This window comes from Leucopleurus acutus (assembly GCF_964270905.1).
Source record: "Leucopleurus acutus genome assembly, chromosome: 13".
Lineage (NCBI taxonomy): Eukaryota > Metazoa > Chordata > Mammalia > Artiodactyla > Delphinidae > Leucopleurus > Leucopleurus acutus.
In genome coordinates this window covers 83,327,340-83,342,362 of record NC_139155.1, presented here as the reverse complement: position 1 = coordinate 83,342,362, position 15,023 = coordinate 83,327,340, and the positions used below count along the sequence as shown (strand labels likewise).

The following is a 15,023-nucleotide window of genomic DNA, read 5'->3' as shown; positions in this document are numbered from 1 at the left end:
CATTTGATTGCAATTTGCATGGCAATAAACAATGGGTTCTAACTTTCTTAAAGGTGTCTATAGCAATTTAAAATACCATGAGTCTTTAGTTTGTAGCACCTGACATAAGACCTTTATAAAAACAGATTTTAAATTCATTTAATGTACTCATTAAGATTCACTGTCACTGTTTCTCTTGTAAGAAAAACACATTTTAACTGCTATTTTCCAGACTATATTGAGCAATGGTGTATATTATTTTCAAATGGTTAGGAGAATTTTACATAAATTTATAGCCAGAAAAAGAACTCAGCCTCTCTGGATGCCTATCCACTCAAAACAATGATGAAAATAATGTATAAAATGGATTTGGGGGTCTGACCTCCTACTTAACATTATCAAACACCTTGCCAAGTATTCTTAGAAAATATCTTAAAATATCTGCAAATATTCTACCATATGACAAACCATCATTTCTTTAACCATTTCCCAATTGTTCATCTTTATCATTTGCAATTTTTTTATATTATGAGTAGCACTGTGATGAACACCTTCATCCACAGTTTTAAGCAAGACATTGTATCTTTAGCATAATGTCAAGAAGTGGGTCAAACAGTGCAGATGGTTTTAAGGCTTTTAATATACTTTACCAAATAATCTCCACAACAGCTTGATCAACTATTACCAACAATACGTTAACAGGCCCACAAAGTGAACTTGGTTGGTGACAATGAAGCAAATTCAACCACAGATCCATGAGATGCTCAAGCATCTCAAAACTATCACACCAAAGAAGCAAGGAGAGTTATTACTGGTAATGAAGCCAAATTCAAATTCTTCAAAGTATCACTCAGCTTAACAACCAAAAAAAAAAAATCATGATTTGATAAAATCATGATTATTTTAAAATAATCAACAGAAAAGCTTTCCACAGAAAGTCTAATTTTTCCAAAAATAAAAACTTAAAAAGAAAGAGAAAAGTCAGTACCAAATGACCAAAATTTTTTATTTGACTAAATTCTATTTCATGCATAAGCATGACAGTCTCTCCTGTTTATCAGACTTTGGCAACAAAAAAAAAAACAAGCAGCCCTGTACAGAACAGTGAAAATGCCAAGGGTGAGGGTAGGCTACAGTTTTACTGTAGGATAAATATATATATTTATATATATATTTTAAAAGGCCTCTCTCCCTTTGGCCATATCAACAATCACTTCAGATCTTTAAATACAGACAATTTTCAAAATCACTTCTTCACTTCTCCAAGATCTTCAATGCTATCATCATCCACCTGTAAAATAAAAATAATTACATTTCATGAGTTGTGGTTATCAACTAACACGGAAGGAACTTGCTTTAATAACTTATTTCTATAGATGCACATGTTCCAAATACTCACTTCTGGCCATTTTTCCTGAATGACATCAATTATGTCATCTGTAAAGTCTCCCTGAATGATGATTTCATCCTCCCCTGTTACTGAGGCACCACAGGAGAATTTCTGAGCAAAAAACCTTTGTGCTTCTTTAAGATCGATTTCTGTTATTTTAAAAAAAGAAATAGCAAGACTATAATTGGAATCATATGTCAAAGATATTTTTCCATCTTGAAATTTAATCTGCATTTTAAATTCATAAAACAGATTTTGTTAATGGATTTCATGTTCCTTTCAGAACAATAATTACAAACTACCCATAAGCAGTCATCTTAACAATTCAACTTATATTTTTAAGGTCAAATAAAGCCTCAGTACATAAAAATAAGATCATCCACACTATTCCTAACTCATATAGTAAGACCAAAATAAATCCAGGAACACATTAATTCCAACATTACATCTACACTTCCAAGTATATGAAGTTCTTTTGGTTATCCCTTTTTATAGAAGAAAAATTTACAGCAGAGAAACAAGCCTAATATTTATGATGTGGTCTAGTGACTGCTTTTCATTCCATGTTGTCAAATGAAGGAACCTAATCACCGTGGTTTCACTATTCATTCAAGTCTTCCAGGAACTGAAGGGGCTCTGAAGCAGGACATCCTGTCACTAACCACCTTCCCTCACCCTCTACTGTCATCCCAGAAGGGATAGGTCATTTTGCAACCATTTGGCTACCGAGACTGCAGGGAACAAGGAGCAGTGCTGGTAGACTTCACAGGGAAACCTATCCAGCCCTCCTCATTCTACATAAAACGTGCCCAAACAGAAATTCTGGAAAGGAAAAAGTTAAACCAGTCCCCTGTGCAAAAGATTTTTAAGTTGCTTCAAAATTTGATTTTGAACCTATAGTTAGAAATGCAAAATCTCATTTTGTATCTTCTTGGCAAAAAACAGAACTGTAAAATTTTCATGATACTAGATTAAAAAGAGAGAGAATGAAATGAAGGAATGTAGTTCACACATTTTAAACATACTTAAGCTTGGACTCACCGAAAGTCGCAAGGCCACACACTCTTGTTACGTATTTCTTCTTTGCTCTGGGAATTTTGGCTATCGTAACCTTCTGTGGTACAGTCTTCTTTTTTTGTTTTATTTGACCCCTTCCACCTTTATTTATTAAGAAAGAGCTCAGAATTAGTTGTTCTGTTCTTATCATAAATAAAGAATACTGTCTCTCAATTTATTAATTTTCAAAAGGTATGAAATACTAATTTCTAAAGTTTCTTTTTCTAATACAAAATTAATAAACACATGCATGAGTATTCATTCAATCCATAGTTATTAAGTAGTAATGTGCCATGCACTGCACTAAGGGCTGAGGACACAAAGATGAACAGAAGAAGAACATAGTCGCTGCCCTCCAGGGACTCTCAGTCTAGTGCAGGGAAACAAAAAGTTAAATAAGTACAGCAACCTGATATATACTGTAATAGGATCCACGAATATGGCACTACCATAAGCTTTGCAGAGAGTGGCTAACTCTGCTTCCAGAGAACAGGCCAATTTCCTAGAGGAAGAGGCATCTAAGTGCTTGCAGAATAATGGTCCATTTGAAGGGAGAAGGGCTGGGGAGATATAAAAAGGATATTCCAGGGAAGGGAAACAAGTACAGAGACAAGAAAGGGCATTATATTTGAGAACTACACTTGTCTGTGTGTGTGTATGTGACAGGAAAGTAGGATTTACTGGTTGGCGTAAGGAGGGGACAATGGCGCTCGGGAACGCAGGGCCCGCCATCTGTCCAGGGGCCACGATTAGGGATCTATTTGACCCCACAGCCATCCGGGATGGGCCGGTTTTCTGCCACCATGTTTTCAAATTCACCCACATTAAACTTAGTAAATCCCCAATTCTTGGAGACGTGGATCTTCTGGCAGCCAGTGAACTTGAACTTGGCCCTGCATAAGGCCTCAATCATGGACATCACTTGGCCAATGTGGCCAAAGTGGACCCTGGCCACTGTGCCCTGGGGCTTTCCAAAGGCACCACGCGTATCTACCTGGAGCCTAGATTGGGGACACCATGCCAGATGTGAATGTCCACTGGAAAGGGCTGTCTCCAAGATCCCTTAGGGCAACCCATACAGCCAACAGGCTGCATACACTACCAAGGAGGCTACTGGTTGCAACCACTGCATACCTGGCCCCAACGGGGAAAAGAGCACAGTCAGCTTAATTGGCTGCAAATACACTTGTGTTGATGAAGGAAGCGTATGGATATGTAAGAAAGGAAGCCAGAAAAGCAAAGATTATATACCAGTAATTTAAGGAACAGCACAAGCTCTGTCATTTTATATTGCAAAGAGAAGCCAGTGAACAACTGACTATGCAGGAGTGAAATTACTGATTTATGTTTTGTCAAGATCACCATGCAATGTGGAGGGTGGGTCTGTGAAGAGCAATGGTAGAGGCCACTGATGAGGCTCCTACATTAGTTCAGGCAGAACTTAATCAACATCTCAACAAAGCAGTGGCAACAGCAATGGCCACTAGGCACAGGATAAACAGAGGAAGGAGAAGAAATGACAGAATTTAGAACTGATTAAGAGGGTCAAAAAGAATGAATCTAAGATGGGTCTCAAGTTTCTGGCTCAGATGACTGGATAAACTGTACTGTTAATAACCAAAATGAAGAAAACAAAAGACGCAGATTTGGGACTTAGTAAGTTTACTTTGGAAGTGCTGTGTTTGAAGTACCTGTGAGACCATATGCGCATTTCTAGTCTAGAGACATGGACCAGGACTAGAGATATAAATTTGGGTACTGTAAGCGTAGAGTGGTAGCAGAAGGATGTGGAGGAATCATCCAGGGAGGACATGCAGAATGAGAAGGTAAGTGGGCCCAGGACAGAATCCTGGGAAACACCAATTTTTAAGGGACACAAGGGAGAAGAGAAGTCTACACCGAAGGCTGAGGAGCAGTGAAAGGAGAATGAGGGAGGAAGCACGACACTTCAAGGGAGGGCTCAGATGAGATGCTCTTACCACTTAGCAATCACCTAGCCGTTCGTGACCCTTGTTAGAGGAGTTTCAGTGGCATGAAAGTCAGGTTAGGATGGACTGAGGAGCAAAGACTCAATGACCAAACTGAAAGGGGGATAGTAAGTCTAGTCTTATTAAGGACGTCTGGCTAAGAAGGGAAGGGGGAAGAGAATAGGGCAAAGAAAGATATGAGCTCTTGGGGGAATTTTTTTTTTTTAATGCAAAGTCCTAAAATATATGTATAAGCTAATTTTAGTCACAAGGGAGAATTAATTCAGGAAGAAGAAACAGGTGGGGACACGATCCAGGGCACAAGGAATTCATTTTAGAAGGAGGAGAGGTAAACAGGTATGCCTAACAGCTGTAAAAAGAAAAATTCAACTGAGCTGACAGAAGTAATGAGAGAACAAAATTTTTTTAAGTGTCCTCACTCTAATTAAATAGAATACACAGGTATTTTAATAAGGTAACAAAGTTTTTAAGTCATAAACAAGCTGGCTGGATGCTTTTTATGTATATATATGGCAAATGAAGCATATTTTCTTAGATCCAATTTACTGATAAAGCCCGATTCATACGAAATCCAGTCATCCTGAGAACATGATCCTGTATCCCTCTGTATGGTATTCACACAGAATTACAGTAACAGGTAGATGTTGTTCACTTTGGGAATGCTTTCACTTCTTATTTCTTCAAGCAGAGGGAGGGTATGTTTGTGTAAATCAAATCATGGATTCAGGTCTCACCTCTCTTTTGTTTTTTCTTCTCTTCCTCTTCCCCTGCTGTTCCTTGACCCTCATTAATTCCAGCTTCTTGTTTGGGTGAATTTTCTAGATGTAAAAACAAAATCCAAAAGCATTAACATCACTTCATTACGTTAAAAAATTACCCTCGAGGAACCTCAAACACATATAAGGTATTTTACTAACAAATGAGTGTAACATTTATAAAGCAAGCGATTATACTGCTAGATGCCTATCAAGCCTAATTCTGAAGTCATTACGATAAGTATATGGTGACAGAAGACAAAACAAAGTCTTTGATATGTGAAGATCACAATTTTTTAAGCCACATTAAAAGGAGCACAGAACACTCAAGACTCCACAGGAATATTTAGCATCTAAGCGTACTAGTTCTGTTAACAGGAAGTCTGGTCCTGAATATGAAGATACGTCCTAGGCAAGTCATGTTCAGGGCCCACCATGTAGACTGTTACATCAGATTTGAGGGTTCTTATCCAATCACGGACAGCGACTAGGTTGTCTCAGGGGCTGTGTCTCATGGAAACTATCTGAAAATCAAAGCAGCAAGTAGTGGGATAACACTGGGTATACGTGACAGGACTTTCCAGCCCAGGATTTCCCTTCTCCCTGCTACTGCCTTCATTTTTAACAATCTTGTAAGAGGGCGTCCATCTTAGCTAACTGAGGAAATCGGTTCCTCTGCAGTTTCCTTACTTCTGGCAACAGCAACTCCATTCTTCTAGTTGCTTCGGTCAAAAATTTAGCTGCCCCTTTTTCTCACATCCCACATTCAACACATCAGGAGACCCTGTCAGCTCTACCTTCAAAACGTATCTAGAATCTGACCACTTTTCACCTCTCCACTGCTGCCATTCTAGTCGTCATCATCCTGACCAGATTAGTGCAGGAGCCACCTATTTGGTCTCCCTGCTTTGCTGCCTAAGCCTCTCTTCAGTCTATTCTTAACATAGCAGCCAGAGACACTGCTGAAACAGAAGTCAGACCATATCACCCTTCTGCTCAAACTGCTCCAATAGCTCATCTCACTCAGAGTGAAAGCTGAGACCTGGTGTTTAAGCCATGGTCCTTCACTACTTCTCCAACTTCATCTCCCACCCTTCTCCCCTTCCAGAAACAAAGACCTCCTTCCTGTTTTTTAAATATGCTGTAAGCGGTAAGTGTTTGCCTCAGGGCCTTTGCACTGGCTGCACCATCTGCTTGGAATGTTTTTCTCCCAGATATCCAAAGGACTCTCTCCCTCACTTATTTTAGGTCTTTGTTCAAATGCCATCTTTTCAGCAAAACCTTTCAGGGCTACTACCTAAAATTTCAAATTCCCTCCCCAACAATTCTTATCTCTCCATTCCCTGCTTATCCTAATTTAATGTACTTATTTCATTTGTCTTGTTTTACTTATTTTGTCTGTCCCTCTAGAATATAATTTCCAAAGAGTAGGTCTTTTGTTTACTGCTTTATTCTCAGCATCCAATAAGAGTGTACAGCATATAGTATGCTTACAAGAAGTGATTTGTTGGACTTCCCTGGTGGCAGTGGTTAAGAATCCGCCTGCTAACGCAGGGGACACGGCTTCGAGCCCTGGTCCAGGAAGATCCCACATGCTGCGGAGCAGCTAAGCCTGTGTGCCACAACTACTGAGCCTGCGCTCTAGAGCCTGCGAGCCACAACTACTGAGCCCGTGTGCCACAACTACTGAAGCCCGCGCGCCTAGAGCCCGTGCTCCACAATGAGAAGCCACGGCAATGAGAAGCCCATGAGCCACAACGAAGAGTAGCCCTGCTCACTACAACTAGGGAAAGCCTGTGTGCAGCAACAAAGACCCAACGCAGCCAAAAATAAAAAATAAAAAAGAATTTGTTAAATGAATGAAAGAAAATATATGCCCCTAAATCATTTACTCTTCTTTATATAAGAAAGTTAATACTTTGACCTATCCTGTCTCAGAGATAAGACACAAGCAGTCTGTGATTTTTTTTTAATTTTATTTATTTATTTTTGGTTGTGCTGTGTCTTAGTGGGGGCCGGTGGGCTCCTTAGTTGTGGTCAACAGGCTCCTTGGTTGTGGCATGCGAACTCTTAGTCGCAGCATGCATGTAAGATCTAGTTCCCTGACCAGGGATCAAACCTGAGTCTCCTGCACTGGGAGGTGAATTCTTACCACTGCACCACCAGAGAAGTCCCACAGTCCGTGATTTTATGTAAGGAATTTTAACCCAAGAACTTAAAACAGTTTTAAAGTTAATAGAATAGAGAGATATAATTCTGTAATATCCTACTAAACGAATGCATGTTGCATTTGCACGTTGCAAAGCCAAAGGTATATAGGCTTTGATGAAAGAGGGGAAAAAAAATGTTCATACCTACAGTAAGTTTTGCAAACTCATTTGGAAAATTCTTCTCTAACCATTGTCTACATTTAGTGACATCAGGCATATATTCACAGTACTGGAGAGGGAAAAAGAAGAAACTGAGTCACAACAGTACATTTTTAATCATTTTAATTAAAAATCATTCCCTGTGCTTGCTATATATAGAATCATAAAACCAACTACTCCTACCTGACATCTTATCCACAGGAAATCTGTATTCAACCAGGAAATGTCCCATAAGAAATTAAAAATTAAAAGACACCTCCTCACTGTAGCAATTTATTTCCTCTCCAACAAACAGAAAGGCCATTAGAAAAAGGAGGAAACAGACAAAAACGAGCAGGTGTTTTTCTTGCTTTGGACACATAGGTGTCTCATTTTCATGACCTGCCTGCAGAACCTGACTTAGAAGCTTATCAACAGAAAGTCTTACACATAATTTATGCTTTCGCTTCTCTGTTTGGATGTTAAATTTTGGCTTTAAGGTTACTCTTGTTTTATTAGCTGACTATTCATGAGTTCCATGCAAAAATCCAAACTATGTATAGCCAAGTGCAAAAGACGCACACATATAACTCAAAGTCTAAAGAAAAATTTGTAGGCCCATAAAAGTATTCTAAACCAAAGTTCTCTATAAAAGGTTGAAACTCAAAAAAAAAAAAAAAAAAAAAAAAGCTGAAACTCTGCCATCAAATAATAGAAAATGAAAAGTAAGAAGTTCCCAAGCTAGCTCTAAAATCAGTGACCTCAAATGCAGAAGTTAAAAAAGAAAAAAAAGAATTTTAGAAGAACTTACCTCTGTTGGTAATGAACAGACTGGGGATGGAGAGAAAAAAAGATTTGAAAATGTTAATAAATAAATAAATACACACACGGCTCATAACAACTTTTATTTTTAATCTGACAAAATGCTTCATTTGTTTTTTCCTATAACTTTCCTGTACCACTTTTCAAATACTACCCCGTCATGCACTTTTTTTTATTTTTTAGGTAAGTGGCACATGATTAATAGAAATATTATCTTAATTTTTTTTTTTTGGATGTAAAGAACAATGTCTCCTTCAGTTGGTAGAACATCAAACTATACTATCTGGCATGTCTTAAGGTTTTACCACAACAACCTCAATGGGTCTGAAACTAAGCTAGGATGGGAACAATTCCCCATACAACAAAGGCTGAATGGAGCTGGTTATTTCTTTTGATAACTTCACCAAAACAGCCGCTACTTTTTATTCATACTAACACATTTACAGACTTCAGTAGCACTTTTGCTACCATTTCTTTGCAATATACTTTTCCTTTTCTTTTTTCGTATTATGCTACATAAGACCATGACACTGTGAATTTCCTTCCTTAGAAGGAAAGTTGGTTCAATCCTGTCACTGTATAGCCTGCAAAGGCTAAAGGACTAGAAAAACTCAAAGGGTTTCCCAATTTTAACTAAAACTCTATTACTGGGTCAACTGCTTATTTTATTTTTATTTTTAAGGTGAGGAATGGAATAGTTCAGTGTGACAACACCTTGAGATTTGTGAGGGAGAGGAGGGGTGGTACACCGTTAATAATAACAGCACTTACCATATATTGGGCACATGCTAGGCACTTTGCTATGCTTTATATTATTATGTTCAATCGTCACAACCTTATAAGGTAAGAACTACCATATGTGTATTATGAATGAGAAAAATGAGACTTAGAACAAGTAACTCATTTGTATCTGGTTAGAACAGGATTGGAACCCTCATGTTTCTGAAGGTCATGCTCTTAACCACTAAATTAGACCACACAACATATAAAAGCAGTGCAGCTGTGTGCCAGCCCATCATCACTCTTTTACAGATGAAGCCGAAAAAGGTTAAATAGCTTATCCAAGGCCAAAGGTGGCATAGGGCAGAAAACTAGAATCTACCATCTCTACTTCAGTTTAGAGTTCTTTCTACTAAAGCTCTCCTGGTTAACCAGAAGCTCTCTAATCCTCACAGTTCAAGTTCAAATACTAGTAGGTACAGATATTCAGCCACACTTTCAGGATATAATTATAGGTTAAATACCATTGCAGCAAATACTAAAACCATAACACTTAGTACACCATTTCAAATATTTGGTTCAGCAAAATTCTAATATGATGAAAAAAGTTGGACAAATATTCCAAATTCCACATTATTTGTTTTTACAGTCTATTTCCCTCCACAAATGATTTACTATTTGTAAACTGTCGTTTTTCAAGGAAAAGACTGAGCAGTCACCAGCTTCACATCACTAACAGTGGAACAACCTGACATTATGTATCTGCTGACATGATGAGATATGATGAACAAAGCCACATCATCCATGAGACCTTCCGCTATGGTCTGAATGTTTGTGTCCCCTCAAAATTCACATGTTGAAATCCTAATGCCCGATGTGATGATATTAGGAGATGGAGCCTTTGGGAGTAATATTTCATTTATTCTTCTCAACAGCCCTCTGAAGTAGGCTGTTATCCATTTTATGGATGAGGAAACTGACCAAGGTCACCAGTGAGTAAATGGCTAAACCAGGATTCAAACTCTGACTGAATTCATATTCTGAAGTCTCAATCCTGCAGACATATATCTCCCCGGAAATGACCCCATCCTACCTACCCTTGTTTCTCACTATACTTCAACCAGCATTCTGCTCCAATCAGCCCCTTCTTTTCCCTCTACCCCCTAACTTTTTCCTCGATCTTTAATATGAAGATACCATATTAAACCATGCCCCCATATTTTTCTTATAAATTCATCCACCTTTCCTTGCAAATTCTGCCCATTACCTAAGGCTTCTCACTTCCTCACTTTGCTTTCCCAGCTTCCCTCTGAACAAAGATCCCTCCCTTTCCTGAAACCCTAATTCATAGCTATGGTCAGTACCACTGAATTTAGCATTTAATATTCCCTAAGTGCTTCTCCTACAACTAGACCTTAAACTCTTTGAGGAAAAGGTAATCCTGTCTCCAACCTAGTGCCTGGAATATCAATACAAACTAGGGAGGGAAATAAAAATAAACTTTTCTCGAAAAGATTAGGTACCTCTGGTACCTCTGATCAACACAAAGTATCACTGGGGTGGACTGCATACTTAGTGCAGTTGTTCAAAGCCATCTTAGGAGCGACATAAGCACTTGAACAGGATGGCTTTCATATACTGTATTTCATTAATATTTTTCATTTTTATAGGGATGCATTCCATAATTATGGCATGTCAACCTAACAATTTTTTCTTTCTTAGTGGAACCTAAAATAATGGTGCATCTTATAACATATGGAGTCTTAGATTCGGTGAATTAGGGTACAAAGAACAATAGCTCCTAACTGTATGTGACAAACAAGGAGGAATAAACTAAACTAGTATACTTCCCTAATAATAGTAATAATAGCACTTATTGTATTATGTTCTTATGTTAGTTGCTGAACCAGCTTTATAGGAATCATCTGACTTCAGATGTAATCATCATTTTCATTCAGACCTTAAGAAACAGACCTCTAACCCTTAGTGAAATCAGGTTAACTTGCCCACGGTCACACAGCTAAAATTAAGCAGGAGCAGCTGGTAATGCCCAAGGTAAGGATGCAAACCCTGGCCCATGACTCCAAAGGCAAACAATATAACCAAATAAGACAAATATCATAACACATCTCAATCAACCCTACAAAAAGCTCCCCTGCCTACTCTCTGGGATATTTTACACTCATTTTATCATCAAAGGTAGTCAATAAATGATGAGTTGATACAATTTTTTAACTCAGTGACATCACCTCTCCTGTAAGTACTGTAAGTACTTAAATTCCAGAAGAAATCCCTATCACACTCACAGAATGTAAGGTCCCTGAGCACAAAGACCTTTCCTGACTTATTCATTATTCAGTCCCCAGCATCTAAAACTCTGCTAGGCACATAGTAAGTGGCCAAAAATATTTACTAAAAAAAAATATATTTACTTGCCCTTTTACTTTACTGTCTTATGTCTTCAGATTTTTCTAAACCTTTCCAAGATGCTAGTAAAATTAGAGTATTTCCAGTTCACAAATATTTCTGGATTGAAAATGAGGAAAAACACTGAAAGGGAAAAAAATCTTGATTCACATTTTATTAATCAAACCAAGAACACTTTCCCAAGACTGTCCTACTACCCGTCACTCCAACCTCATGATCTTCCACTCGTTATTGACACCATTCCTATACTACACACTATACTAATAAAAAGGTGTTTATTTCTCCACAGACAAAGCTTTTCCTTGCACGGCTGTTCACTTCATCCGGGATGCCTTTCCCCACTCCCTCAACCAATCCTTCTCATCCCTTAAGATTCAGTATCTTCCAAGAAGCCCACCTTTAATAGCCAGACTAGCAAGTAACATTAGGCTGGAATAATCTATTTACACGTCTCTATTCCAACTGGACTGTAAACTTCTCCAGGCCAAGTAACAAGACACAAGTCACACAGGTTGGGAAAGGTCTGTTAATCCATGCCTCCTCTTCCCCAGCTCCCAATTAAAGATTCACCAAATGACAAAGATGAAAAATCTACTAGGACCAAATGTGAAACCATTTATCACAATGCATAAAAATACAGTGAGTAAAAGCCATTTTCTGCCTTCCAACACTTGCCTCCGCAGTAAAGGACTCGAAGTGGGTAATCTGCATCTAACTTGGTATTGCTCCTCGGGTCTCCTCTGCAATCATGCCCACCGGATTCAGAAATGTCAGCAGCCATCTCAAAACCTGTAAGCAAGGAAAATAACACATCTTCACTATTTTGGACCAAGACGCCCAGAGAAGCAGTGTTCAGGTGTAGTCCGGCCTCCTCCTACTAGAAATCCCGCCACCCCGAATCTGTTTCAATTCTTTGCTGAATGAGAGATACAAGCTGCATTAGGATTCATAAAATATGAGTAATTCTGGGCACACCATTTTCCAGGCCTACAGGGAAGCAAGTGACAACAGTGAGACTCACAGCAAATGGGCCATGACAACTAGGGGGAGGAGGGCACTAGTGCAAGAGGACGCCATGGGGAAAAAGATGGGGAGGGTGAACTCGGTAGGGACAAGGCAAAAGGTCTGGGGGATGATCTGTAAAGGATGCAACAAACTGCAGCAACAGGGAAAGGCCACAAAGCAGCTGAAGAGGCTGGAAACGCCTACGAAGAAGGGGTGGGTCGCCGGAGGTGCCCGGAGGGCAGGGTGTGGGGTGGGCTAGAGGCCAAGGGAGGGACGCGTTAGAGTCACGGAAGGGAAAGGGAGTGGGAGGGGGCGGGGAGACCAGAGTCTGAGGAGAGAAAATGCGGGCAAAAGAACCAGGAAGGGGCAGAATGTAAGAGCACTGAGGCGACGACTAGGGCGACCAGGTGTGAGGGCGCGATCTGAGGCGAAGGGGCAACCCCGGGGACACCAGAGCGGCCCATGTGGGCGGGGGTGTGGAGACGCCCGGCCCGGCCCCCTTCCGCCGGGGAGCACCTCAGCTTCCCCCACGCTCTCTACGAGCTTCCTGGAAGCGTGAGAGGCACGAGGGGTCATTACCCAGGAGGTCGCACAGCCTCCGCCGCCTCCGCGCCCGCCACTACCGCCAGCTGAAACGACACATGCGACTCCTCTTCCCGGCCAGAGCCGCCCAAGAGCCCGTCTGCCAGCCGCGGTCCCGCGAGATAATAAACCTTTATCGCGAGATTCAGTCTCCGCGGAGCGGCTGTCGCGAGAAGCTCGCAGGCGGGGGCGGGGAAGAATTGGGGAGCATGCGCGTTCCGCTCAGGGGCGGAACCAAGCAGCCTAGAGGCTGACAGCCAGTAGGCGGTGCTAGTTACCTATGGGAGAGAATGGGTGGTCCGTGGTCGGCGCCCGGAAGGGGACGCTGTTTAGAGAGCGGAGACATGCATGTAAATCAGCGGTGACTCATTATTTTGACTCGGAGAACGTGGCCCCCGGGGTCTGGGGTGCATCCTGGAGACTTGATAACCTCCAGCTTGTTGGATAAGTCTTTCCTTCACGGGGAGATTGCGGCTGGAAAAGGCGTTTGGTTTCATTTCAACACAGTACCCTACATAGGCGGAATTCTTTTTAAAAAGACAATATCAACGCAATTTTCATTTTTCTCATCGCCCCACAGTCTCACCACCCTAACAACTGTTTTCACAGCTTCCTAGTGTTTATCGATCTTTACATGTGTTGTAAATTGGAATTAATCTCTCCCATGTGAGTGTTGACTAAAAAACTATGCACAACCTAAAAGTTGAGATTTATGTTTTATTCGGCAGTAATTTTTAGGACTTCAACAAGCCCGGGAGGCATCATCTCAAGTAACCCTGAGAGAACTGCTGCAAGGAGGAAAGGGGGCAAGCCAGCATATATAGGAGTTTTACAACCAAGGGCAGGTAGTCTGAACATCAGAAGATTATTGTTAATTAAAGAAAACCAGATATGTCAAGTTTAGGAATTTAGCGCTTTTCTCTGTATGGGAAGATGCAAGAGTCTGGGCTCACTGAAATCATTCCTTTGATATGCACCTCAGCTATCTGGGGCCAGTGTCCTATGTTTTCACATCCTGAGTTTCCTCAGGGCTCACCTAGGGAGTGGCTGCAGTCTGATGGCCGCTAGACAGCAGGTAGGCAGGTATTCTTTTGCTTCCTGAGTTCCCTCAGGGTTCACCAGCTCACCATCTGGTGGTGGCTGCAATCGCTGATGACTGTGACAGCCTTTGTTTAAATATTCCATTTATCAAAGACTAAAGAGAAGAGGCCACAGTCTCCGGTGCAGATTATGCCGGATGGCTTCGTGTGCAGTTTTGAGCAGAAAATTTAAGGGTGGTAGTGGTGGTGGCAGAGAAGTTTGCAAAGGAAGGAGGGGAATGAGGCAGATATGAGTGGAGGATAAAGCAAAATAGAAAAGAACAACCTCCACCATCTACAAAGCTCTTTTTGGTCACCGTTTCCCTAACTCTCATAGCTCTACAAGTGTTGTAGTGTTATTCCCATTTCACAAATGGGACTCAGGCTGAGGATGGATATGAAGGGTTTTTCCCAAAATGAAACAACTAAATGGAAGCAAAACTAAGACACACCATGTGTGAAAACCTGATGATAAATGGAATAGTGCCTGTCACATCAGCAAAGAAAGGCTGTCACAGTCATCAGCGATTGCAGCCACCACCAGACGGTGAGCTGGTGAACCCTGAGGGAACTCAGGAAGCAAAAGAACACCTGCCTACCTGCTGTCTAGGGGCCATCAGACTGCAGCCACTCCCTAGGTGAGCCCTGAGGAAACTCAGGATGTGAAAACACAGGATACTGGCCCCAGATAGCTGAGGTGCATATCAAAGGAATGATTTCAGTGAGCCCAGACTCTTGCATCTTCCCATACAGAGAAAAGCGCTAAATTCCTAAACTTGACATATCTGGTTTTCTTTAATTAACAATAATCTTTTGATGTTCAGACTACCTGCCCTTTGTTACAAAACTTCTGTATAACCTGGCTCCCCCCC

The 15,023-nt window shown here is 40.7% G+C and overlaps 1 protein-coding gene across 1 annotated transcript; it reads right to left on the bottom strand.

Moving 5' to 3' along the window:
* Positions 1-643: 643 nt before the first annotated feature.
* Positions 644-13,184, bottom strand: DENR (density regulated re-initiation and release factor). The gene is made up of 8 exons (XM_082852490.1): positions 13,070-13,184; positions 12,161-12,274; positions 8,328-8,347; positions 7,523-7,607; positions 5,148-5,231; positions 2,411-2,527; positions 1,379-1,518; positions 644-1,270 (listed from the first exon to the last, which is right to left on the bottom strand). Exons 2-8 carry the CDS (start codon positions 12,264-12,266, stop codon positions 1,226-1,228), a joined length of 597 nt encoding a protein of 198 aa, XP_082708616.1. The 5' UTR covers positions 12,267-12,274; positions 13,070-13,184; the 3' UTR covers positions 644-1,225.
* Between the last annotated feature and the right edge of the window lie 1,839 nt (positions 13,185-15,023).

Coding starts and splice junctions, on each gene's coding strand:
- DENR (XM_082852490.1), bottom strand. CDS start 12,266: ATGGCTGCTGACATTTCTGAATCCGGTGGGCATGATTGCAGAGGAGAC. Junction 2,528..5,147: donor GAAGAAAAAACAAAAGAGAG/GTGAGACCTGAA, acceptor TAATAAATAAAG/GTGGAAGGGGTCAAATAAAA. Junction 1,519..2,410: donor GTGTGGCCTTGCGACTTTCG/GTGAGTCCAAGC, acceptor TTAAAATAACAG/AAATCGATCTTAAAGAAGCA.